The sequence below is a fragment of the Oncorhynchus mykiss genome, chromosome 30 (genome assembly GCF_057628025.1).
Source record: "Oncorhynchus mykiss isolate SJ-2025 chromosome 30, ASM5762802v1, whole genome shotgun sequence".
In the NCBI taxonomy this organism is placed as follows: Eukaryota; Metazoa; Chordata; class Actinopteri; order Salmoniformes; family Salmonidae; genus Oncorhynchus; species Oncorhynchus mykiss.
This window is the reverse complement of record NC_143051.1, coordinates 5619996-5647769: the sequence shown is the minus strand read 5'-3', so window position 1 is coordinate 5647769 and position 27774 is coordinate 5619996. Positions and strand designations below refer to the sequence as shown.

At 42.2% G+C, this 27774-nt stretch overlaps 1 protein-coding gene across 1 annotated transcript; it reads right to left on the bottom strand.

Annotated features, from left to right (window-relative positions):
* Positions 1 to 148: 148 nt before the first annotated feature.
* wipf3 (WAS/WASL interacting protein family member 3) lies at positions 149 to 26554 on the bottom strand. Its single transcript, XM_090228540.1, has 8 exons — positions 26051 to 26554; positions 18069 to 18165; positions 14917 to 15052; positions 10969 to 11124; positions 9473 to 10261; positions 8596 to 8742; positions 5818 to 5922; positions 149 to 2350 (listed from the first exon to the last, which is right to left on the bottom strand). Exons 2-8 carry the CDS (start codon positions 18141 to 18143, stop codon positions 2328 to 2330), a joined length of 1431 nt encoding a protein of 476 aa, XP_090084666.1. The 5' UTR covers positions 18144 to 18165; positions 26051 to 26554; the 3' UTR covers positions 149 to 2327.
* Positions 26555 to 27774: the final 1220 nt, after the last annotated feature.

Genomic DNA, 27774 nt, shown 5'->3' with positions numbered 1-27774 from the left:
AGAAAAATTGAGATATGGAATATGTGCAGAGACAAACATATATACACAGAGTGACATATAGAGAGAAACACATATATATAGAGCGAGAGAAAGACATAGAGAGATAGAGACATATATACAGCACCAGACGAAAGTTTGGACACACCTACTCATTCCAGGGTTTTTCTTTATTTGTACTATTTTCTACATTGTAGAATAATACTGAAGACATCACAACTATGAAATAACACATACGGAATCATGTAGCAACCAAAAAAGTGTTAAACAAATTAAAATATAGTTTATATTTGAGATTGTTTAAAGTAGCCACCCTTTGCCTTGATGACAGTTTTGCACACTCTTGGCATTCTCCCAACCAGCTTCATGAGGTAGTCACCTGGAATGCATTTCAATTAACAGGTGTGCCTTGTTAAAAGTTAATTTGTGTAATTTATTTCCTTCTTAATGTGTTTGAGCCAATCAGTTGTGTTGTGACAAGGTGGGGGGGTATACAGAAGATAGCCCTATTTGGTAAAAGACCAAGTCCATATTATGGCAAGAACAGCTCAAATAAGCAAAGAGAAATTACAGTCCATCGTTACTTTAAGACATGAAGGTCAGTCAATCCAGAAAATGTCAAGAACTTTTAAAGTTTCTTCAAGTGCAGTCACAAAAACCATCCAGCACTATGATGAAACTGTCTCTCATGAGGACTGCCACAGGAAAGGAAGACCCAGAGTTACCTCTGCTGCAAAGGACAAGTTCATTAGAGTTACCATCCTCACAAATTGCAGCCCAAATAAAGTTCAAGTAACAGACACATCTCAACATCAACTGTTCAGAGGAGATTGCGTGAATCAGGCCTTCATGATTGAATTGCTGCAAAGAAACCACTACTAAAGGACACCAATAATAAGAAGAGACTTGCTTGGGGCAAGAAACATGAGCAATGGACATGAGACCGGTGGAAATCTGTCCTTTGGTCTGATGAGTCCAAATGGGAGATGTTTGGTTTGAACCGCCGTGTCTTTGTGAGACACAGAGTAGGTGAACGGATGATCTCCGCATGTGTAGTTCCCACCGTGAAGCACGGAGGAGGAGGTGTGATGTCTTTGTGAGATGCAGAGTAGGTGAACGGATAATCTCTGCATGTGTGGTTCCCACCGTGAAGCACGGAGGAGGAGGTGTGGGGGTGTTTTTCTGGTGACACTGTCAGTGATTTATTTAGAATTCAAGATACACTTAATCAGCATGGCTACCACAACATCCTGCAGCGATATGCCATCCCATCTGGTTTGCGCTTAGTGGGACTATCATTTGTTTTTCAACAAAACAATGACCCAACACACCTCCAGGCTGTGTAAGGGCTATTTGACCAAGAAGGAGAGTGATGGAGTGCTGCATCAGATGACCTGGCCTCCACAATCACCTGATCTCAACACAAATTAGATGGTTTGGGACGAGTTGGACCACAGAGTGAAGGAAAAGCAGCCAACAAGCGCTCAGCATATGCAGGAACTCCTTCAAGACTGTTGGAAAAGCATTCCAGGTGAAGGTGGTTGAGGGAAATCCAAGAGCGTGCAAATCTGTCATCAAGGCAAAGGGTGGCTACTTTGAAGAATCTCAATATATATATATATATATATATATATATATATATAGAGAGAGAGAGAGAGAGAGAGAGAGAGAGAGAGAGAGAGTCAGAGAGAGACATATATATACAGTATATATTTAAGGCCCGAGGGGGTGTGGTATATGGCCAATATACCACGGCTAAGAGCTGTTCTTTGGCACGACACAACGCGGAGTGACTGGATACAGCCCTTAGCCGTGGTATATTGGTCATATACCACAAATCCCAGAGGTGCCTTACTGCTATTATAAACTGTTTATCAACGTAAAATGAATGTTTTGTCATACCCATGATATATCATGGCTGTCAGCCAATCAGCATTCGGGGCTGGTGCCACCCAGTTTATCAATAGATATATATATAGTGAGAGGGAGAGAACACTGTTGGGTTCTACCCTCCTGACACATTCAAAACATTCCACACTGGAGAAGGTTGGAGGTCGGTAGCCTGCACTGGGTGTGGCACGGTATTGCATTCGCCACAAGATCACACACACACACACACACACACACACACACACACACACACACACACACACACACACACACACACACACACACACACACACACACACACACACACACACACACACACACATTATCCGTCCATGAGCATGGCCCCTGGGGACAGAGGAAGAGGATAATGTAGGATGAAGAGGATGTGTTGGGCCAGCTGTTGGATGTGGGGGTGGGGGGGTCCATGTTGTCTCACTGCATCACCATAGCTGTGTCCTGATCACTGGGGGGAGTAGAGAGGAGAGGATGGGGGAGGAGAGAAGAGGGGATGGGGGAGGAGAGAGGAGAGGGTGGGGGGGGGAGAGGGTAAGGGAGGAGAGAGGAGAGAGGATGGGGAGGAGAGAGGAGAAGATGGGGGAGGAGAGAGGAGAGGATGGGGGAGGAGAGAGAGGAGAGGATGGGGGGGAAGAGAGAGGAGAGGATGGGGAGGAGAGAGGAGAGGATGGGGGGAGGAGAGAGGAGAGAGGAGAGGATGGGGGAGGAGAGAGAGGAGAGGATGGAGGGAGGAGAGAGGAGAGGATGGGGGGAGGAGAGAGGAGAGAGGAGAGGATGGGGAGGAGAGAGAGGAGAGGATGGGGGAGGAGAGAGGAAAGGATGGGGGAGCAGAGAGGAGAGGATGGGGGAGGAGAGAGGAGAGGATGGGGGGAGGAGAGAGGAAAGAGGAGAGGATGGGGGAGGAGAGAGAGGAGAGGATGGGGGAGGAGAGAGGAGAGGATGGGGAGGAGAGAGGAGAGGATGGGGGAGGAGAGAGAGGAGAGGATGGGGGAGGAGAGAGGAGAGGATGGGGGAGGAGAGAGGGGAGAGGATGGGGGTAGGAGAGAGGAGAAGATGGGGGGAGGAGAGAGGAGAGGATGGGGTAGGAGAGAGGAGAGGGTGGGGGGGACGAGAGGGGAGAGGATGGGGAGGAGAGATGAGAGGATGGGGAGGAGAGAGGAGAGGATGGGGGAGGAGTAAATCACTAAATCATTTGAATAGGAAAATTAAGACAAGAGCATGCTGATACACACACACACACACAGACAGACACACATACAAAAATACACACACATATCCATACACACATACACTAACATACACACAAACACAGAGACACACACACACAACAAATACACACACACAAACATACAACCGCACAAACAGGGCATTCTGAAAATATTCAGACCACTTCAATGTTTACATGTTGTTATGTTACAGCCTTCATCAATCCACACACAATACCCCATAATGACATCACAATACCCCATAATGACATCACAATACCCCATAATGACATCACAATACCCCATAATGACAAATCAAAATCTGTTTTTAGAAATGTATTACAAATGAAAACCGAAATATCACATTTACATAAGTATTCTGACCCTTTACTCAGTACTTCGGCAGTGATTGCAGCCTCATGTCTTCTTGGGTATGACACTACAAGCTTGGCACATCTGTATTTGGGGAGTTTCTCCCATTCTTCTCTGCAGATCCTCTCAAGCTCTGTCAGGTTGGATGGGGATCGTCGCTGCACAGCTATTTTCAGGTCTTTCCATAGATATTCAATCAGGTTCAAGTCCGGGCTCTGGCTGGGCCACTCAAGGACATTCAGAGACTTGTCCCAAAGCCACTCCTGGGTTGTCTTGGCTGTGTGCTTAGGGTAATTTAGTTTAGTTTATTCATTCGACCATTTAAAACAGACAAGCACACGTAAAATTTTAAAAAGCCATACATGCACATGAATAAAATCATCAAGGATAACACACTATACAGTCTGGGACTTATTTCCATTGTTAAATCATGGAGGATAACACACAATACAGTCTGGGACTTATTCCCATTGTTAAATCATGGAGGATAACACACTATACAGTCTGGGACTTATTCCCATTGTTAAATCATGGAGGATAACACACAATACAGTCTGGGACTTATTCCCATTGTTAAATCATGGAGGATAACACACAATACAGTCTGGGACTTATTCCCATTGTTAAATCATGGAGGATAACACACTATACAGTCTGGGACTTATTCCCATTGTTAAATCATGGAGGATAACACACTATACAGTCTGGGACTTATTTACATTGTGGTCTTCTTGAGACAAGATGGCTGGACAAGATCCAACACAGTATGGCAGTGAAATAATAAAACAAAAACAGAGAAGATTGTCCTGCTGGAAGGTGAACCTTCGCCCCCAGTCTGAGGTCCTGAGCGCTCTGGAGCAGATTTTCATCAAATATCTCACTGTACTTTTCTCCGTTCATCTTTACCTCGATCCTGACTAGTCTCCCAGTCCCTGCCGCTGAAACACATCCAGACAGATGATGCTGCCACCACCATGCTTCACGGTATTGATGGTGCCAGGTTTCCTCCAGACGTGAAGCTTGGCATTCAGGCCAAAGAGTTCAATCTTGGTTTCATCAGACCAGAGAATCTTGTTTCTCATGGTCTGACAGTTTTTAGGTGCCTTTTGGCAAACTCCAAGCGGGCTGTCATGTGCCTTTTACTGAGGAGTGGTTTCAGTCTGGCCACTCTACCATAAAGGCCTGATTGGTGGAGTGCTGCAGAGACGGTTGTCCTTCTGGAAGGTTCTCCCATCTCCACAGAACTCTGGTTCTTGGTCACCTCCCTTACCAAAGGCCCTTCTCCACTGATTGGTCAGTTTGGCCGGGCAGCCAGCTCTAGGAAGAGTCTTGGAGGTTCCAAACTTCTTCCATTTAAGAATGATGGAGGCCACTGTGTTCTTGGGGACCTTCAATGCTGCAGACATTTTCTGGAATCCTTCCCCAGATCTGTGACTCGACACAATCCTGTCTCTGAGCTCTATGGACAATTCCTTCGACCTCATGGTTTGGTTTTTTCTCTGACATGCACTGTCAACTGTGGGACCTTATATAGACAGGTGTGTGCCTTTCCAAATCATGTCCAATCAATTGAACTTACCACAGGTGGACTCCAATCAAGTTGTAGAAACATATAAAGGATGATCAATAGAACCAGGATGCACCTGAACTCCATTTCGAGTCTCATATCAAAGGGTCTGAATACTTGCGTAAACACGTTATTTCATTTTTTGGGGTTTTAATACATTTGCAAAAATGTATAAAAACCTGTTTTCGCTTTGACCTTATGGGGTATTGTGTATATATTGCTGAGGATATCTTTTTTTTAAATCCATTTTAGAATAAAAACAAAAATATATTTTTATTTTATTTCAAATGTTTTAAATTATATTATTTTATTATTATTATTTGTTATTATTATTATTTATAACTTGGCAAGTCAGTTAAGAACAAATTCTTATTTACAATGACGGTCTAGGAACAGTGGGTTAACTGGTCTAGGAACAGTGGGTTAACTGGTCTAGGAACAGTGGGTTAACTGGTCTAGGAACAGTGGGTTAACTGGTCTAGGAACAGTGGGTTAACTGGTCTAGGAACAGTGGGTTAACTGGTCTAGGAACAGTGGGTTAACTGGTCTAGGAACAGTGGGTTAACTGGCCTAGGAACAGTGGGTTAACTGGTCTAGGAACAGTGGGTTAACTGGTCTAGGAACAGTGGGTTAACTGGTCTAGGAACAGTGGGTTAACTGGTCTAGGAACAGTGGGTTAACTGGTCTAGGAACAGTGGGTTAACTGGTACACACACACACACACACACACATACACACACACACACACACACATACACTTTGTACCCCTACCTCCTTGGTTCTCTCTGCTTGGGTAGATGCGTGGAAATGGCCAAAACTCCTCTGGAGGGGGAAAGTCTTCTATTGGGTGGAACTGAAATTTAGACTCAAAGTCATCTGAAAGACCAGAGAGAGAGACACATTAAAACACTATGAAAAGACACCACTAACACAGAGACACATTAAAACACTATGAAAAGACACCACTAACACAGAGACACATTAAAACACTATGAAAAGACACCACTAACACAGAGACACATTAAAACACTATGAAAAGACACCACTAACACAGAGACACATTAAAACACTATGAAAAGACACCACTAACACAGAGACACATTAAAACACTATGAAAAGACACCACTAACACAGAGACAAATTAAAAAACTATGAAAAGACACCACTAACACAGAGACACCACTAACACAGAGACACATTAAAACACTATGAAAATACACTACTAACACAGACACCACTAACACAGAGACACCACTAACACAGAGACACCACTAACACAGAGACACCACTAACACAGAGACACCACTAACACAGAGACACCACTAATACAGAGACACCACTAACACAGAGACACATTAAAACACTATGAAAAGACACCACTAACACAGAGACACATTAAAACACTATGAAAAGACACTACTAACACAGAGACACCACTAACACAGAGACACCACTAACACAGAGACACATTAAAACACTATGAAAAGACACCACTAACACAGAGACATATTAAAACACTATGAAAAGACACTACTAACACAGAGACACCACTAGCACAGAGACACCACTAACACAGAGACACCACTAACACAGAGACAAATTAAAAAACTATGAAAAGACACCACTAACACAGAGACACATTAAAACACTATGAAAAGACACCACTAACACAGAGACAATTTAAAACACAATGAAAAGACACCACTAACACAGAGACGCATTAAAACACTATGAAAAGACACCACTAACACAGAGACAAATTAAAAAACTATGAAAAGACACCACTAACACAGAGACACCACTAACACAGAGACACCACTAACACAGAGACACCACTAACACAGAGACACCACTAACACAGAGACACATTAACACACTATGAAAAGACACCACTAACACAGAGACAAATTAAAAAACTATGAAAAGACACCACTAACACAGAGACACCACTAGCACAGAGACACCACTAACACAGAGACACATTAACACAGAGACACCACTAACACAGAGACACATTAACACACTATGAAAAGACACCACTAACACAGAGACAATTTAAAACACTATGAAAAGACACCACTAACACAGAGACACATTAAAACACTAAGAAAATACACTACTAACACAAAGACACCACTAACACAGAGACACCACTAACACAGAGACACCACGAACACAGAGACACCACTAACACAGAGACACATTAACACACTATGAAAAGACACCACTAACACAGAGACAAATTAAAAAACTATGAAAAGACACCACTAACACAGAGACACCACTAACACAGAGACAATTTAAAACACTATGAAAAGACACCACTAACACAGAGACACCACTAACACAGAGACACATTAACACACTATGAAAAGACACCACTAACACAGAGACACATTAACACACTATGAAAAGACACCACTAACACAGAGACACATTAACACACTATGAAAAGACACCACTAACACAGAGACACATTAACACACTATGAAAAGACACCACTAACACAGAGACACATTAACACACTATGAAAAGACACCACTAACACAGAGACACATTAACACACTATGAAAAGACACCACTAACACAGAGACACATTAACACACTATGAAAAGACACCACTAACACAGACACCACTAACACAGAGACACATTAACACACTATGAAAAGACACCACTAACACAGAGACACATTAAACACTAAGAAAAGACACCACTAACACAGAGACACATTAACACAGAGACACATTAACACACTATGAAAAGACACCACTAACACAGAGACACATTAACACACTATGAAAAGACACCACTAACACAGAGACACATTAACACAGAGACACCACTAACACAGAGACACATTAAAACACTAAGAAAATACACCACTAACACAGAGACACATTAACACAGAGACACCACTAACACAGAGACACATTAACACACTATGAAAAGACACCACTAACACAGAGACAAATTAACACACTATGAAAAGACACCACTAACACAGAGACACCACTAACACAGAAACACATTAACACACTAAGAAAATACACCACTAACACAGAGACACCACTAACACAGAGACACATTAACACACTATGAAAAGACATCACTAACACAGAGACACATTAACACAGAGACACCACTAACACAGAGACACATTAACACACTATGAAAAGACACCACTAACACAGAGACACATTAAAACACTAAGAAAAGACACCACTAACACAGAGACACATTAAAACACTATGAAAAGACACCACTAACACAGAGACACATTAACACACTATGAAAAGACACCACTAACACAGAGACACATTAAAACACTAAGAAAAGACACCACTAACACAGAGACACCACTAACACAGAGACACATTAACACAGAGACACCACCAACACACAAAGCGTGTCACAGACACCCAGCCTAAAAGTCTAAAGAGCTTCTGGGTAGGAACAAAAATGGCTTTGGCACGATTGCCACAGTTTTGGAGAGGAATCGAATGAGTGAAGGGAGTTATTGAACGAAGAAGGAGAATCAGACTCTTACCCAGGCTGTGCAAGCTTAGACTGTGTCCATTCCTCATTAAGGACGGGGGAAGGGGAGGAGGATGAGGAGGAGGGATCCGGTTGGTCAGCTCCGTGGACGGGGAGCGGGCCGGTGGGACGGGGGGAGAAGCCAACGACCTCCCCACACCTGTTGGGAAAGACAACAGACAATGTGGAGAAGCCTCACAAAGAGAGTTTTCTCTCAGTGTTGTAGTCTCTGTCTGTGTAGTCTCTGTCTGTGTAGTCTCTGTCTGTGTAGTCTCTGTCTGTGTAGCTAGATGAATGTGGTGTCGTTGGAGCCCAGTTCGGACAGAATCTACTGAACAGTGTATCATTATTCTGTTTTTACCAGGTACATTGACTGAGAACACGTTCTCATTTACAGCAGCGACCGGGGGGAATAGTTTACAGGGGAGAGGAAGGGGGGATGAATGAGCCAATTGTAAACTGGGGATGATTAGGTGACCGTGATGGTATGAGGGACAGATAGAATTAAACCACTGAGTCATTAACAATCAGATGCAGGAAACAGTAATCGATCTTTCTGGGACTTTGCGATTGTATTTGATTTTGATCAATAATTACCTCCATGTAATGTGAGAGCTTGCAAATGTATAAAACAGTCAAATCATTGCACTATTATTGTATAAAACTGACCCACCGCAGTACAAAAAACGAGGGCTAGTAATTTCAACCAATCACCACACATTTAACGCAAATCTATGGCCCAATCAAGTCACACGTCAACAAACTTTATCCCTCGTCAGCGCATTTTCACAAGAAATTGGAACAAAATCATTTTGCATATCACATACAGTATTACAGAATTACTGATGCAATATCAAGCACTTTCCCCTTCAAATATCACAAAAAAATACCTGCACTCCTGGGCACAGCTGGTGGTCGTCGACTAGGTGCAGTGCAGGGGTAGGAGGGGGGCACCGGGGGCCGCATGGCAGGGGACGGCACAGGGGGAATCTTGGGTGGTGGAGGGGGCAGAGAGGAGGGGCAGCTGGTGGTGAATGAGGCGGGGAGGGGTGGAGGAGGAGGAGGAGGAGGGGGGCCGTGGGGACCAGAGATAGAGAACCTCAATTCAGAGGAAGGGGAGAGGACAGGGGAGGGAGGAGGGGGAAGGGAGGAGAAGAGGATGGGGGAGGGAGAAGGGGGGAGGGAGGAGACGACGGGGGAGGGAGGAGGGGGGAAGGATGAGAGGACAGGGGAGGGAGGAGGGGGGAGGATGGGGGAGGGAGGAGGCGGGTAGAAGAAACCAGAGTTCCGGTTAGGGAGGGAGGAGGGGGACGTGGAGGGAGGAGGGGTAGAGGGCTGGGGTAAGGGGAGAGGGTGCTGGATGGGGAGCCAGGTAGGCTTGGTGACTTGGGTAGGGGGAGGAGGGGGAGGACCGGTAGGGATGGGGGGAGGCCTGCTGCTGGGACGCTCATGGAATGAGGGAGGAGGGGGAGGAGGAGTGGTGGTGGGGGCAGTGATGGAGAGGGGAGGTTTGCTGTGAGAGGGGGAGGGAGGTGCGGAGGCTGAGTGGGCAGGGCGGTGGGAAGGGCTTCCTCTCTCTGTCGGCCTATGGTAGGGCTCGGGGGTGTGGCCACTGTCTGACGATGTCGGTGGAGGGTTCCACTGAGGCTTCAGTCCCGTTGATGAGCTAGAGCGTGAAACTGACACACACACACACACACACACACACACAATGTCTATTAGATACAGACACTACAACACACAACCTGGTTTGTTTATGACAGATGTGGAGAGCGAGAGAGAGAGATAGAAGAGAGAGAGAGGAGAGAGGGAGAGACAGAGAGAGAGACAGAGACAGAGAGAGAAAGACAGAGAGACAGAGAAAAAGAGAGAGAGGGGAAGAGAGAGAGACAGAGAGAGAGAGAGAGAGACAGAGAGAGAGAGAGAGAGAGAGAGAGACAGAGACAAAGAGAGAGAGAAACAGACAGACAGAGAGAGAGCGACAGAGAGAGAGAGGGAGACAGAGAAAGAGAGAGAGAAACAGACAGACAGAGAGAGAGAGAGAGAGGGTATTAGAGAGAGAGACAGAGAGAAAGAGAAAGAGAGAGAAAGAGGGGAAGAGAGAGACAGAGAGAGAGAGATAGAAACAGACAGACAGAGAGAGAGAGAGAGCACATGATATGACATTTGAAATGTCTTCATTCTTTGGGATCTTCTGTGAGTGTAATGTTCATTGTTCATTTTTATTGTTTATTTCACTTGTATTTATTATCTATTTCACTTGCTTTGGTAATGTAAACATATGTTTCCCATGCCAATAAAGCCCTTAGATTGAAATTGAAAATTGAACAGCAACGGACACCAGATAGACAGACAGTATTTTCATCATCCTGCCATCCTGACCCACCCACGTTCTTCCCTGTGAAGGCTCTCTGCCCAGCGGGTCTGAGGATGGGGAACCCGCCAGAGAACAAGCCCCCTAGAGAGGGCCTCACAGCCTCCGCCCCTCCTCCTGATCCTCCCTGGGGATGGTCCTGGGACAGACCACCACTGGCCCTCGGCTCTGCATAGGGAACATCACACAGACAATGAGTCAATATGTTTTTATGATATCACCTGTACACACATGTACTGGTATCTCAGAGTACTGCAGACATACTGGTATCTCAGAGTACTGCAGACATGCTGGTATCTCAGAGTACTACAGACATACTGGTATCTCAGAGTACTACAGACATACTGGTATCTCAGAGGACTACATACTGGTATCTCAGAGTACTACAGACATACTGGTATCTCAGAGGACTACAGACATACTGGTATCTCAGAGTACTACAGACATACTGGTATCTCAGAGTACTGCAGACATACTGGTATCTCAGAGTACTACAGACACACTGGTATCTCAGAGTACTACAGACATACTGGTATCTCAGAGTACTACAGACATACTGGTATCTCAGAGTACTACAGACATACTGGTATCTCAGAGTACTACAGACATACTGGTATCTCAGAGTACTACAGACATACTGGTATCTTAGAGTACTACAGACATACTGGTATCTCAGAGTACTACAGACATACTGGTATCTCAGAGTACTACAGACATACTGGTATCTCAGAGGACTACATACTTGTATCTCAGAGTACTACAGACATACTGGTATCTCAGAGTACTACAGACATACTGGTATCTTAGAGTACTACAGACATACTGGTATCTCAGAGTACTACAGACATACTGGTATCTCAGAGTACTACAGACATGCTGGTATCTCAGAGTACTGCAGACATACTGGTATCTCAGAGTACTACAGACATACTGGTATCTCAGAGTACTACAGACATACTGGTATCTCAGAGTACTACAGACATACTGGTATCTCAGAGTACTACAGACATACTGGTATCTCAGAGTACTACAGACATACTGGTATCTCAGAGTACTACAGACATACTGGTATCTCAGAGTACTACAGACATACTGGTATCTCAGAGTACTACAGACATACTGGTATCTCAGAGTACTACAGACATACTGGTATCTCAGAGTACTGCAGACATACTGGTATCTCAGAGTACTACAGACATACTGGTATCTCAGAGTACTACAGACATACTGTTATCTCAGAGTACTACAGACATACTGGTATCTCAGAGTACTACATACATACTGGTATCTCAGAGTACTGCAGACATGCTGGTATATGACAGTAATTGTCAAGTTCTTGCTTCACAATGACTTGCACATTTACTTAGCACAGCATTTGAGACAATGTGTTTTACATTGGCTGCAACAGGTATGATTTATAGTTTATCAATGTAAGAGGATGGTCCTGACCACACGACCTAACCATGAGAAACTGGGGATCTGATTTATAGAATATAGGAGGTCTGGGTTATAGAATATAGGAGGTCTGGGTTATAGAATATAGGAGGGTTATAGAATATAGGAGGTCTGGGTTATAGAATATAGGAGGTCTGGGTTATAGAATATAGGAGGGTTATAGAATATAGGAGGTCTGGGTTATAGAATATAGGAGGTCTGGGTTATAGAATATAGGAGGTCTGGGTTATAGAATATAGGAGGTCTGGGTTATAGAATATAGGAGGTCTGGGTTATAGAATATAGGAGGTCTGGGTTATAGAACATGTGTTTCTCAATGTGTTTCTCAATGTGTTTCCCAATGTGTTTCTCAATGTGTTTCTCCATGTGTTTCACCATGTTTCTCCATGTGTTTCTCAATGTGTTTCTCAATGTTTCTCCATGTGTTTCTCCATGTGTTTCTCCATGTGTTTCCCACAGTAGATTCCTGCTTTGTCTGTGTCCTTATCTGCTGCTGGGCATTCCTTCCTCAAGTGTGTGTGTGTGTGCCATCATTTAGTAACCTTGAGCTCAAATATAGACAGATAGATAGATAGTATAGTATAGTTCCAACTATATCCACAGCTCTCTTAACTAACAGGACCTCTCTCTCTGCTCTACACCTCTCTACGATTCCCTCCCTCTCTCTCTCCCTACCTCTCTACGATTCCCTTCCTCTCTCTCCCTACCTCTCTACGATCCCCTTCCTCTTTCTCTCTGCTCTACACCTCTCTACGATTCCCTCCCTCTCTATGCTCTACACCTCTCTACGATTCCCTTCCTCTTTCTCTCCCCACCTCTCTACGATTCCCTTCCTCTTTCTCTGCTCTACCTCTCTACGATTCCCTTCCTCTTTCTCTCCCCACCTCTCTACGATTCCCTTCCTCTTTCTCTAACTACCTCTCTACGATTCCCTTCCTCTCTCTCTCTGCTCTACACCTCTCTACGATTCCTTTCCTCTTTCTCTCCCCACCTCTCTACGATTCCCTTCATCTCTCTCTGCTCTACACCTCTCTACGATTCCCTTCCTCTTTCTCTCCCTACCTCTCTATGATTCCCTTCCTCTTTCTCTCCCTACCTCTCTACGATTCCCTTCCTCTCTCTCTCCCTACCTCTCTACGATTCCATTCCTCTTTCTCTCCCTACCTCTCTACGATTCCCTTCCTCTTTCTCTCCCTACCTCTCTACAATTCCCTTCCTCTTTTTCTCCCTACCTCTCTACGATTCCCTTCCTCTTTCTCTCCACACCTCTCTACGATTCCATTCCTCTTTCTCTCCCTACCTCTCTATGATTCCCTTCCTTCTTTCTCTCCCTACCTCTCTACGATTCCCTTCCTCTTTCTCTCCCTACCTCTCCGATTCCCTTCCTCTTTCTCTCCCTACCTCTCTACGATTCCCTTCCTCTTTCTCTCCCTACCTCTCTACGATTCCCTTCCTCTTTCTCTCCTTACCTCTCTACGTTTCCCTTCCTCTCTCTCTGCTCTACACCTCTACGATTTCCTTCCTCTCTCTCTGCTCTACACCTCTCTACGATTCCCTTTCTCTCTCTCTGCTCTACACCTCTCTATGATTCCCTTCCTCTTTCGCTCCCTACCTCTCTACGATTCCCTTCCTCTTTTTCTCCCTACCTCTCTACGATTCCCTTCCTCTTTCTCTCCCTACCTCTCTACGATTCCATTCCTCTTTCTCTCCCTACCTCTCTACGATTCCATTCCTCTTTCTCTCCCTACCTCTCTACGATTCCCTTCCTCTTTCTCTCCCTACCTCTCTACGATTCCCTTCCTCTTTCTCTCCCTACCTCTCTACGATTCCCTTCCTCTTTCTCTCCCTACCTCTCTACGATTCCCTTCCTCTTTCTCTCCCTACCTCTCTACGATTCCCTTCCTCTTTCTCTCCCTACCTCTCTACGATTCCCTTCTTCTTTCTCTCCCTACCTCGCTACGATTCCCTTCCTCTTTCTCTCCCTACCTCTCTACGATTCCCTTCCTCTTTCTCTCCCCACCTCTCTACGATTCCCTCCCTCTCTCTCTCTGCTCTACACCTCTCTACAATTACCTTCCTCTTTCTCTCCCTACATCTCTATGATTCCATTCCTCCCTCTCTCTGCTCTACACCTCTCTACGATTCCATTCCTCTTTCTCTCTCCCTATCCCAAACAAACACACATTCTCTCTTTCTCTCCCAATTCCCTCCCTGTCTCATTTTGTTCCCCATGACAGTGAGTCATAGACAGATATCCCTTGTGAGAATCAGTTAACAGTGAAACTCAGCTCAAATACCTTCTTTATCTGAGTCCTGTGGACTCTCTCTCTCAGCTATGTCAGTTGGGGACTGGTTTAAGAGGTCAACGAGGATTTTTGTGAGGGGGATGTTTGAGGAGACAACAAGAAGATAAGCAAGTAACGGTGTATGCATGTGTGTCTGTTGGTCTGTCTGTCTGTCTGTCTGTCTGTCTGTGCGTGCGTGCGTGTGTGTGTGTGTACTCACTGTCGACAACTGGTGCGCTACGGTCATGGACCTGTAAAACCTTCTTTAACCTGGCGCCTTTCTGAATGTCTACTAACAGGGCGTTCCTCCCTCCTCTTCCTCCAACACTCTGGAGACTAGGAGGGTCTGGCCGAGACTAGAGGGGGGGGAGAGAGAAAACATATACATGTTCAGCTATTAAAGACTACCAAAAACCCACTGGGGATTCTCCAATTACATTGAAAGAACTACAATATAGGCCAAAAAGGCCTGTGGTGTTGATGGTGTCCGAAATGAAATGATAAAATATACAGACCACAAATTCCAATTGGCTAGACTTAAACTCTTTAACATCATCCTCAGCTCTGGCATCTCCTCCAATATTTGGAACCAAAGACTGATCACCCCAATCCACAAAAGTGGAGACAAGTTCTGGTGCTTCTGTCCCCAACCAAGGAGGGCCTACAGCAGCACCTAGATCTTCTGCACAGATTCTGTCAGACCTGGGCCCTGACAGACCTGGGCCCTGACAGATCTGGGCCCTGACAGATCTGGGCCCTGACAGATCTGGGCCCTGACAGATCTGGGCCCTGACAGATCTGGGCCCTGACAGATCTGGGCCCTGACAGACCTGGGCCCTGACAGTAAATCTCACTAAAACAAAAAATAATGGTGTTCCAAAAAAGGTTCAGTTACCAGGACAACGTATACAAATTCCATCTAGAAACCGTTGCCATAGAGCCCACAAAAAACTATACATACCTCAGCCTAAACATCAGCACCACAGGTAACTTCCACAAAGTTGTGAACGATCTGAGAGACAAGGCAAGAAGGGCCTTCTATGCCCTCAAAAGGAACATAAAATTCAACATACAGATTAGGATGTGACTAAAAAATACTGGAATCAGTTATAGAACCCATTGCCCTTTATGGTTGTGAGGTCTGGGGTCCGCTCACCAACCAAGACTTCACAAAATGGGACAAACACCAAATTGAGACTGCATGCAGAATTAGGCCGATACCCAATGATTATCAAAATCCAGAAAAGAGCCATTCAATTCTACAACCACCTAAAAGGAAACTATTCCCAAACCTTCCATAACAAAGCCATCACCTACAGAGAGATGAACCTGGAGAAGAGTCCCCTAAGCAAGCTGGTCCTGGGGCTCTGTTCACAAACACAAACACACCCCACAGAGCCTCAGGACAGCAACATAATTAGACCCAAACAAATCATAAGAAAATAAAAAGATAATTACTTGACAGCGTTGGACTTGTAACCCGAAAGGTTGCAAGATTGAATCCCCGAGCTGACAAGGTAAAAAAAAATCTGTCGTTCTGCCAGTTATCCCACTGTTCCTAGGCCGTAATTGAAAATAAGAATTGGTTCTTAACTGACTTGCCTAGTTAAATAAAGGTAAAAAATAATAATTTAAAGAAATTTGGCCCTAAACAGAGGGTACACTGTTTGAATACCTTACCACTGTAACTGACACAAAATTAAGGAAAACTTTGACTATGTACAGACTCTGTGAGAAAGGCTGAAGGCCTGGCTCTCAGGAGAATACAGGCTATGAGCAACTGCCCACAAAATGAGGTGGAATTTATGACCATAGAAACAAATCCAATTTTGATAAACTCCCATATTTATTGGGTGAAAAACCACAGTGTGGCATCACAGCAGCAAGATTCACTGGACTTTACGCAAACTGGAAACCACATATCCTGAGGCTGCATTTATTGTAGCTGGGGATTTTAACAAAACAAATCTGAAGACTAGGCTGCCGAAATTCTATCAACATATTGACTGTCCTTCTTGCGCTACTAAGACTCTCGGCCATTGCTATTCAAACTTCCGGGATGTTTACAAGGTCCTCCCCCTCGCCCTCCTTTCAGCAAATCTGACCACGATTCCATCTTGCTCCTCCCGTCCTATAGGCAGAAACTCAAACAGGAAAGTGCCCGTGCTTCGTACTATTCAACACTCGTCTACAATGTCAACAGTAACTAGACGGCCCGTTAGCAACAGGTCTCAACAACATTACCAACAGTAACTAGATGGCCCGTTAGCAACAGGTCTCAACAACATTACCAACAGTAACTAGACGGCCCGTTAGCAACCGGTCTCAACAACATTACCAACAGTAACAAGACGGCCCGTTAGCAACACGTCTCAACATTACCAACAGTAACTAGACGGCCCGTTAGCAACAGGTCTCAACAACATTACCAACAGTAACTAGATGGCCCGTTAGCAACAGGTCTCAACAACATTACCAACAGTAACTATTTATGTTCATTTATTTTCCCTTTAGTACTTTAACTATTTGCACATTGTAACAACACTGTATATCGACATAATATGACATTTGAGAGACAGAGAGGGGGAGACAGAGAGAGAGAGAAAGAGACAGAGACAGAGAGGGAGAGACAGACAGAGAGAGAGAGAGAGAGAGAGAGAGAGAGAGGGAGAGGGAGAGACAGAGACAGAGACAGAGAGAGAGACAGAGACAGAGACAGAGAGAGAGAGAGAGAGAGAGAGAGAGAGACAGAGAGAGCGAGAGAGAGAGAGAGAGAGAGAGCGAGAGGGAGAGAGAGACAGAGAGAGACAGAGACAGAGACAGAGACAGACAGACAGACAGAGAGAGAGAGAGAGAGAGAGAGAGAGAGAGAGAGAGAGAGAGAGAGGGAAAGAGAGTACATTACAAAGGGACATATCTTTGTCAGTGTGAGGAATATCAAACTTACACCAGGTCAGAAAAAGACACACTGGCCTATATAGATATGCTTTGCCAGCCATCAAATGAAATTTAACATGAGAACACTGAGCACTTACTCTGTAAATATGACACCAGCATCCTATGGTGTCTGTTATCTACCCTAGTGTGTGTGTGTGTGTGTGTGTGTGTGTGTGTGTGTGTGTGTGTGTGTGTGTGTGTGTGTGTGTGTGTGTGTGTGTGTGTGTGTGTGTGTGTGTGTGTGTGTGTAACTGTACCTCTAATAAATTATGCAAATAACAGACAGGTGGCTGACACATGGTGTGTGTGTGTGTGTGTGTGTGTGTGTGTGTGTGTGTGTGTGTGTGTGTGTGTGTGTGTGTGTGTGTGTGTGTGTGTGTGTGTGTGTGTGTGTGTGTGTGTGTGTGTGTGTGTGTGTGTGTGTGTGTATCTTACCTGTGGTGGGTGAGCAGTACAGGGTGGTGGAGGTGGAGGGGGTGCAGGTGGAGGGGGAGGAGGGGGGACAGGCATGGCTGACCACAGAATCTCTGGACTGCAGAACACAAGAAATGAACAGAAAATTAGTGACAAGGAATGAAGGAAAGGGATACGTTTTCTGTTTGGAATCAGGCCCATTACAGACAGAAACACTTTCCCCGTTTGGAATCAGGCTCATTTCAGACAGAAACACTTTTTCCGTTTGGAATCAGGCCCATTACAGACAGAAACACTTTTCCCGTTTGGAATCAGGCCCATTTCAGACAGAAACACTTTTCCCGTTTGGAATCAGGCCCATTACAGACAAAAACACTTTTCCCGTTTGGAATCAGGCCCATTACAGACAAAAACACTTTTTCCGTTTGGAATCAGGCCCATTACAGACAGAAACACTTTCTCTGATTGGAATCAGGCCCATTACAGACAGAAACACTTGCTCTGTTTGGAATCAGGCCCATTACAGACAGAAACTGACCCAGATTGTTTTCAGTCTAGTAGTGGGTTTAACCTGGATCAACTACTTCCTCTGGGATTAAGGAGATGAGAGTTTGATCCAACTTTAACATGAGATCCATTGTTGTGGGACTTTTAGATTTTTCCAGGAGCAGCTTCTATTCAAGGGGTCATCCTGACCCGACCTCGTTCCCATCTCACTGGATAGGATGTTTCCACCACGGGACACAGAAAACAGGAAGCAGCGGAACACTCCTTCCTCTCCAGGGAAATATGAGATCCCCTTCCCACAATGCTCGGCGGTCACCCAGGGGTGGGTATGTGTGTATGTGTGTGTGTGTGTGTGTATACACGCACACAAATTTGTGTGTACATGTATGTGCGTACGTCTTTGTGTGTGTGTGTGTGTGTGTGTGTGTGTGTGTGTGTGTGTGTGGGAGCGCATAAGTGTGTATGAGAGGGGACACAGAGTGGTTTAACAATGGCCTCTGTTGTCTCGGGGGCAGCACTCTAACCTCTAGCCCCCTTAGCTTTGCCTAGCAGGCCAAATGCCTCCGCTGGCATTACGTACAGACAGGCTGGAAAACACATCAGCTGAATGTTTAAGGGTCGTACTTTTCAAGAGCAATAACACTTCAAGTGTACTTTTCAATAGCAAGAACGTTTTAAGATTGGACGTTTTAAGAACGTACTTATCAAGAACAAGAACCTCTCAAGAACGCTTCAATAAAAATAATTCCAAGAGCAAAAAACTGTTTCAAGAACGTAGTTTTCAAAGACTAAAAAAAAACGTTTCAAGAACGTAGTTTTCAAAGACTAAAAAAAAACGTTTCAAGAACGTAGTTTTCAAAGACTAAAAAAAAAAACGTTTCAAGAACGTAGTTTTCAAAGACAAAAAAAAAACGTTTCAAGAACGTAGTTTTCAAAGACTAAAAAAACTAACATTTCAAGAACGTTTTAGGTACCGACTGAGTACCCTATATTCCACATACATTAAGACATGAATTTTCAATACCACATTTGTCTCCAACAATTGTAACTTGTAGTAACAGAAAATGAACATCTTTTAACATCTGCAACAAACACCCACATTTCTTCTTTCTTGTTTTCCTCCTCTTTCATTTCTTCTCCTTCCTTCCTTTCTACAACTTCTCCTTTTTTCACACTCGATTTCCTCCTTCCATACCTCGACCCAAGACTATGTTGCAGAAACATCTTAAGAAAGCAGGCAACCCAGAAACTTGCAGAATGTAGTACGAAATGGAATTCTTCTTCGTTGGAATAATTTGTTGGAATATTTAGTTCCAGTTTCAGGAATGGAATCTGAGAAGATTATTTATTTTTTTGATGGAAAAATCAGCAGATGTTTGGCTGAAGCGTTGACAGTCAGACAGAGACTTCCACCCAAATTTTACAACTTCATAAATCTTCCAGGATTTCCTTAGAAGAGCTGTCTTCCAGAGCGAGATGCCCGTGTGTCTTCTGTTCAACGCTGTCTCATGCTTAGGTAGGGTGGAATTAGGTTACTTAGCAACACTGTCGAATAACAACCAGAACAGAACATGGTTTTGTTTGTCAATGTTTTGCCCAAATGAATGACATGAGGTTTCCCAATGAGTTCCGATATCTCAACGGTGTGTGTGAGAGAGAAACAGAGAGATAGAGAGAGAGAGAGAGAGAGACAGAGAGATAGAGAGAGACAGAGAGACAGAGAGACAGAGAGACAGAGAGAGAGACAGAGAGACAGAGAGAGAGAGAGACAGAGAGACAGAGAGAGAGAGAGACAGAGAGACAGAGAGAGAGAGACAGAGAGACAGAGAGAGAGAGACAGAGAGAGTGGGTAAAAGAGAGGGGTGGAAGAGGTATAGAGAGGGTGGAAGAGGTATAGAGAGAGTAGATAAAAGAGAGGGGGTGGAAGAGGTATAGAGAGGGTGGATAAAAGAGAGGGGGTGGTAACAGTGTACAGTACAGTAAGTGATTCATCTTACTGTCATCAGAAGTGTCCCGACCAGGAAAACCTCAAAGCTCTAGTTACAGAAAATGTCCTGGTCAAGTCATGTGGTCAGGAAAACACTGAGCAAGAGCATTATAAGGTGTGTGTGTGTGTGTGTGTGTGTGTGTGTGTGTGTGTGTGTGTGTGTGTGTGTGTGTGTGTGTGTGTACAGTGTGTGTGTACAGTGTGTGTGTACAGTGTGTGTACAGTGTGTGTACAGTGTGTGTGTGTGTACAGTATATGTGGCAGAATGTACTCCTCTCTTACTATTTCCATCCCCATAAGTGTGTCAGGCAGCTTCAATAGCACTGACTCTGGTGGCATTCCAAATTACACTGTATTCCCTATATATAGAGCATTATAATGGAAATTACACTCTATTCCCTATATATAGAGCATTATAATGGAAATGACACTGTATTCCCTATATATAGAGCATTATAATGGAAATTACACTCTATTCCCTATATATAGAGCATTATAATGGAAATGACACTGTATTCCCTATATATAGAGCACTATAATGGGAAACTACACTCTATTCCCTATATATAGAGCATTATAATGGAAATTACACTCTATTCCCTATATATAGAGCATTATAATGGAAATGACACTGTATTCCCTATATATAGAGCACTATAATGGGAAACTACACTCTATTCCCTATATATAGAGCATTATAATGGAAATTACACTCTATTCCCTATATATAGAGCATTATAATGGAAATGACACTGTATTCCCTATATATAGAGAACTATAATGGAAACTACACTCTATTCCCTATATATAGAGAACTATAATGGGAAATGACACTGTATTCCCTATATATAGAGCATTATAATGGAAATGACACTGTATTCCCTATATATAGAGAACTATAATGGAAACTACACTCTATTCCCTATATATAGAGAACTATAATGGGAAATGACACTGTATTCCCTATATATAGAGCATTATAATGGAAATTACACTGTATTCCCTATATATAGAGCATTATAATGGAAATGACACTGTATTCCCTATATATAGAGAACTATAATGGAAACTACACTCTATTCTCTATATATAGAGCACTATAATGGGAAATTACACTGTATTCCCTATATAGAGAGAACTATAATGGAAATGACACTGTATTCCCTATATATAGAGAACTATAATGGGAAACTACACTCTATTCCCTATATATAGAGCACTATAATGGGAAATGACACTGTATTCCCTATATATAGAGCATTATAATGGGAAATGACACTGTATTCCCTATATATAGAGCATTATAATGGAAATTACACTGTATTCCCTATATATAGAGAACTATAATGGGAAATGACACTGTATTCCCTATATATAGAGAACTATAATGGTAAATTACACTCTATTCCCTATATATAGAGAACTATAATGGAAACTACACTCTATTCTCTATATATAGAGAACTATAATGGGAACTACACTCTATTCCCTATATATAGAGCACTATAATGGGAAATGACACTGTATTCCCTATATATAGAGCACTATAATGGAAATTACACTGTATTCCCTATATATAGAGCATTATAATGGGAAATTACACTCTATTCCCTATATATAGAGAACTATAATGGAAACTACACTGTATTCCCTATATATAGAGAACTATAATGGTAAATTACACTCTATTCCCTATATATAGAGAACTATAATGGAAACTACACTCTATTCCCTATATATAGAGCACTATAATGGGAATTATAAGGTAGTAGTTGTGGAATTGTTAGGTTAGATTACTCATTGGTTATTACTGCATTGTCGGAACTAGAAGCACAAGCATTTCGCTACACTCGCATTAACATCTGCTAACCATGTGTATGTGACAAATACATTTGATTTGATTTGTTTTGATTACACTCTATTCCCTATATATAGAGAACTATAATGGGAAACTACACTCTATTCCCTATATATAGAGAACTATAATGGTAACTACACTCTATTCCCTATATATAGAGAACTATAATGGAAACTACACTCTATTCCCTATATATAGAGAACTATAATGGTAAATTACACTCTATTCCCTATATATAGAGAACTATAATGGAAACTACACTCTATTCCCTATATATAGAGAACTATAATGGAAATTACACTCTATTCCCTATATATAGAGAACTATAATGGAAACTACACTCTATTCCCTATATATAGAGAACTATAATGGAAATTACACTCTATTCCCTATATATAGAGAACTATAATGGAAATTACACTCTATTCCCTATATTTAGAGAACTATAATGGTAAACTACACTCTATTCCCTATATTTAGAGCACTATAATGGTAAACTACACTCTATTCCCTATATATAGAGAACTATAATGGTAAATTACACTCTATTCCCTATATATAGAGAACTATAATGGTAAACTACACTCTATTCCCTATATATAGAGAACTATAATGGTAAACTACACTGTATTCTCTATATATAGAGAACTATAATGGTAAACTACACTCTATTCCCTATATATAGAGCACTATAATGGTAAACTACACTCTATTCCCTATATATAGAGAACTATAATGGTAAATTACACTCTATTCCCTATATATAGAGAACTATAATGGTAAATTACACTCTATTCCCTATATATAGAGAACTATAATGGTAAATTACACTCTATTCCCTATATATAGAGAACTATAATGGAAACTACACTCTATTCCCTATATATAGAGAACTATAATGGTAAACTACACTCTATTCCCTATATATAGAGAACTATAATGGTAAACTACACTCTATTCCCTATATTTAGAGAACTATAATGGTAAACTACACTCTATTCCCTATATATAGGGAACTATAATGGAAACTACACTCTATTCTCTATATATAGAGAACTATAATGGAAACTACACTCTATTCCCTATATATAGGGAACTATAATGGAAACTACACTCTATTCTCTATATATAGAGAACTATAATGGAAACTACACTCTATTCCCTATATATAGGGAACTATAATGGAAACTACACTCTATTCCCTATATATAGGGAACTATAATGGTAAACTACACTCTATTCCCTATATTTAGAGAACTATAATGGTAAATTACACTCTATTCCCTATATATAGAGAACTATAATGGTAAACTACACTCTATTCCCTATATATAGAGAACTATAATGGTAAACTACACTCTATTCCCTGTATATAGAGAACTATAATGGTAAACTACACTCTATTCCCTATATATAGAGAACTATAATGGTAAATTACACTCTATTCCCTATATATAGGGAACTATAATGGAAACTACACTCTATTCCCTATATATAGAGAACTATAATGGTAAACTACACTCTATTCCCTATATTTAGAGAACTATAATGGTAAATTACACTCTATTCCCTATATATAGAGAACTATAATGGTAAACTACACTCTATTCCCTATATATAGAGAACTATAATGGTAAACTACACTCTATTCCCTATATTTAGAGAACTATAATGGTAAATTACACTCTATTCCCTATATATAGAGAACTATAATGGAAACTACACTCTATTCCCTATATTTAGAGAACTATAATGGTAAATTACACTCTATTCCCTATATTTAGGGAACTATAATGGTAAATTACACTCTATTCCCTATATATAGAGAACTATAATGGTAAATTACACTCTATTCCCTATATATAGGGAACTATAATGGTAAATTACACTCTATTCCCTATATATAGAGAACTATAATGGTAAATTACACTCTATTCCCTATATATAGGGAACTATAATGGTAAATTACACTCTATTCCCTATATATAGAGAACTATAATGGTAAATTACACTCTATTCCCTATATATAGAGAACTATAATGGTAAATTACACTCTATTCCCTATATATAGAGAACTATAATGGTAAATTACACTCTATTCCCTATATATAGGGAACTATAATGGTAAATTACACTCTATTCCCTATATATAGGGAACTATAATGAGAAACTACACTCTATTCCCTATATAGAGAGAACTATAATGGAAACTACACTCTATTCCCTATATATAGAGCACTATAATGGGAAACTACACTCTATTCTCTATATATAGAGAACTATAATGGAAACTACACTCTATTCCCTATATATAGAGCACTATAATGGGAAACTACACTCTATTCTCTATATATAGAGAACTATAATGGAAACTACACTCTATTCCCTATATATAGAGCACTATAATGGGAAACTACACTCTATTCTCTATATATAGAGAACTATAATGGAAACTACACTCTATTCCCTATATATAGAGAACTATAATGGAAACTACACTCTATTCCCTATATATAGAGAACTATAATGGGAAATTACACTCTATTCCCTATATATAGAGCATTATAATGGAAATTACACTGTATTCCCTATATATAGAGAACTATAATGGAAACTACACTGTATTCCCTATATATAGAGAACTATAATGAGAAACTACACTCTATTCTCTATATATAGAGAACTATAATGGGAAATGCAGAAGGAGGAAAATAAGGCAACAGTTGGCTGAACATTTTCCGAACAGGTGTGACAGAGACAGTAACCAACAGTACTGTCTGTAGATAATGGACTGGGCCCATTCACAAAGTGTCTCAGAGGTAGGAGCGATGATCTAGGATCAGTTTTACATTTGACATAGTATTGAATATGATGATATGGACAGGTGGGGGGGACCTGATCCTAGACCAGTACTCCTACTCCTGAGTTGTTTTGTGGATATTGGCCACTGATCTGTTCTGAGCAGCTGACACAAGCAACATGCTGCCCAACACAACCAGCCCCACCCCCACTTCTGTCGTGTGTGGCATGTAAAAAATAAAAAATCTCCTATCCAACCCAAGCAGAAAACGGGTAATCCCAAATATCTCAATCGGAGAGTAAAACCCCACCATGGGCGTTGCAACACTGCCGTATTATAAAAGCAGTTTATCCCTAATTAGCGCGTATTTGACGTGCGTTTACACCTCCATTCACAAATGTGTTTTTTTTTTTGTTTTTTTTTATGCGCATACTCCAGTATCAAAAAAGGTTAAAAAAATATATATAGATTTTAATGCACCTTTGCCTAACCATAATCTATATTGTACGATATACTGATTGGTTTTGAGAATGCGAATAGAATGTTCCATGTACCGTGCACAGAGAAAACCATGGCGCAACTGGGAAGGCAAGGTGTCATGTTGCTGTGGTAACAACAGACCTTGTCCGTAAGCGTAAATATAGTCTATAGGCCAAAGGGCATGGGTCAAGATATGCAAACTATCAAGCAACCATATTTTGCGGGAGGACAACACATTTATGTTTTCCATGTTATGCAACCGACAACAAAATAGCATACCCAGGAGAAAAAATACATAGATAGGCCTACGCTAAAAAGTTATTTTTTCAATATCAACATTTTGCATTCCGTTATGTTGAAGGTCTACTTACCTCCTAGCCTATGTATTACCGGGAGGATTTCGTTCGTGGCGCGACAAGTCCGTCAACACTCTGCCCGCAGAGCGTGTGCCGCTGACCCGGCAGATACTGACCCGGCAGATACAGACCCGGCAAATACTATAGTATTATTGGGGAGAAAGACTACAGTCATTGGCTACAGTTACAGACGTCGGATTCAAGCCGTATAACGAGCGCACCGCTATAGTCCGCTACAGCTGGAAAGCACAACCCTGGGGACAGCAACAATGTTGTGATAGGTTTGTAGTCCGGCGTTGGTCGTTGGCTATTCCAGAAAAATAAAAACGGTTCATTTGAAGTTCCACCAGGTTTCAACTGGTAATGGTGAGTGTAACGACAGATTCAACACAGCCAAATGTCTCATTAAATGTATGCTAGTGAACACAACAAAAAAGTTTGTTCTGAAGTTAAATGACTTCTCCTCTTCTCTAGCCTACGGTTGTTTGTGCGTGATATCTCTTACCACGCCGTGTTGACAAGTTGGGACACCAAGGGGGCACACCTTGTCGCTTCGAGGAACCCAAGCCTCTGACCAATCAGAAGTCGTTGGTGGGCGCGCTCCAGGGGGGCACTAATGCTGCGTTCATCTGCCCCGTCGGAGATTCCTATTTCCTAGCCGTAACGTCGGAAATACGACTTTGTTTCATTCATGTGCATTTTGGTCGGTGCAATTATTCAACCAATATGATTTTAGCTAGCTTGATAAGCTAGTTAATGTTGCTTATGGTTAAATTAGCTAGATTGCTGCACATTGAGACTATGATCAAACTAGCCACATTATACCTTACCCATATTGTAGTTGTCAAAAACGGATTTGTTGTTATATGTTGTTTGAAAATGTGTTTTTCACTTGTAATTCCGATTTGAATGGTTGTTCCAAGTCAAACTTCCCAGTTATAACTAGGAACTTATGATAACTCCGATAGCAAGCCAACGCAGCATAAATGTCACAAGGAACTTTCCCAATCAATACACCTGTCATTGTATGAGAGGAGCAGGTTGTGACAAACAGGGTTAGGGGAATATGCACAAAATCATAAACCTCTCCCTTTTCTAAAATGTACCCTCTTAAAATGTGATTTTCAACCTAACCTTAACCTTAACCTCACTGCTAACTTTACGCCTAACCAGCGTTTCCCAAATTAGGGGCCGTGACCCCATGTGGGACAAGACCAGGCACTAAATCAGTTTCCCAAACTAGGGGCCGTGACCCCCTGTGGGACAAGACCAGGCACTAAATCAGTTTCCCAAACTAGGGGACGCGACCCCAAGTGGAACAAGAAACACTGAAATAAAATAAATAAAATCCTGCTTGGGTCATAGAACAGTGGTTAGGTCAGTAGCAGAGCGTGGCTCTATCTTTTAAACCGTTTATGCCACAAAATATCCCTCCACAACAATACCAAGAAACCTCACAGGATTCAGAGTGGACAAGACCAGGCACTAAATCAGTTTCCCAAACTAGGGGACGCAACCCCAAGTGGGAACAAGACCAGGCACTAAATCAGTTTCCCAAACTAGGAGACGCAACCCCAAGTGGGAACAAGACCAGGCACTAAATCAGTTTCCCAAACTAGGAGACGCGACCCCAAGTGGGAACAAGACCATTCACTAAATCAGTTTCCCAAACTAGGAGACGCGAACCCAAGTGGAACAAGACCAGACACTAAATCAGTTTCCCAAACTAGGGGACGCAA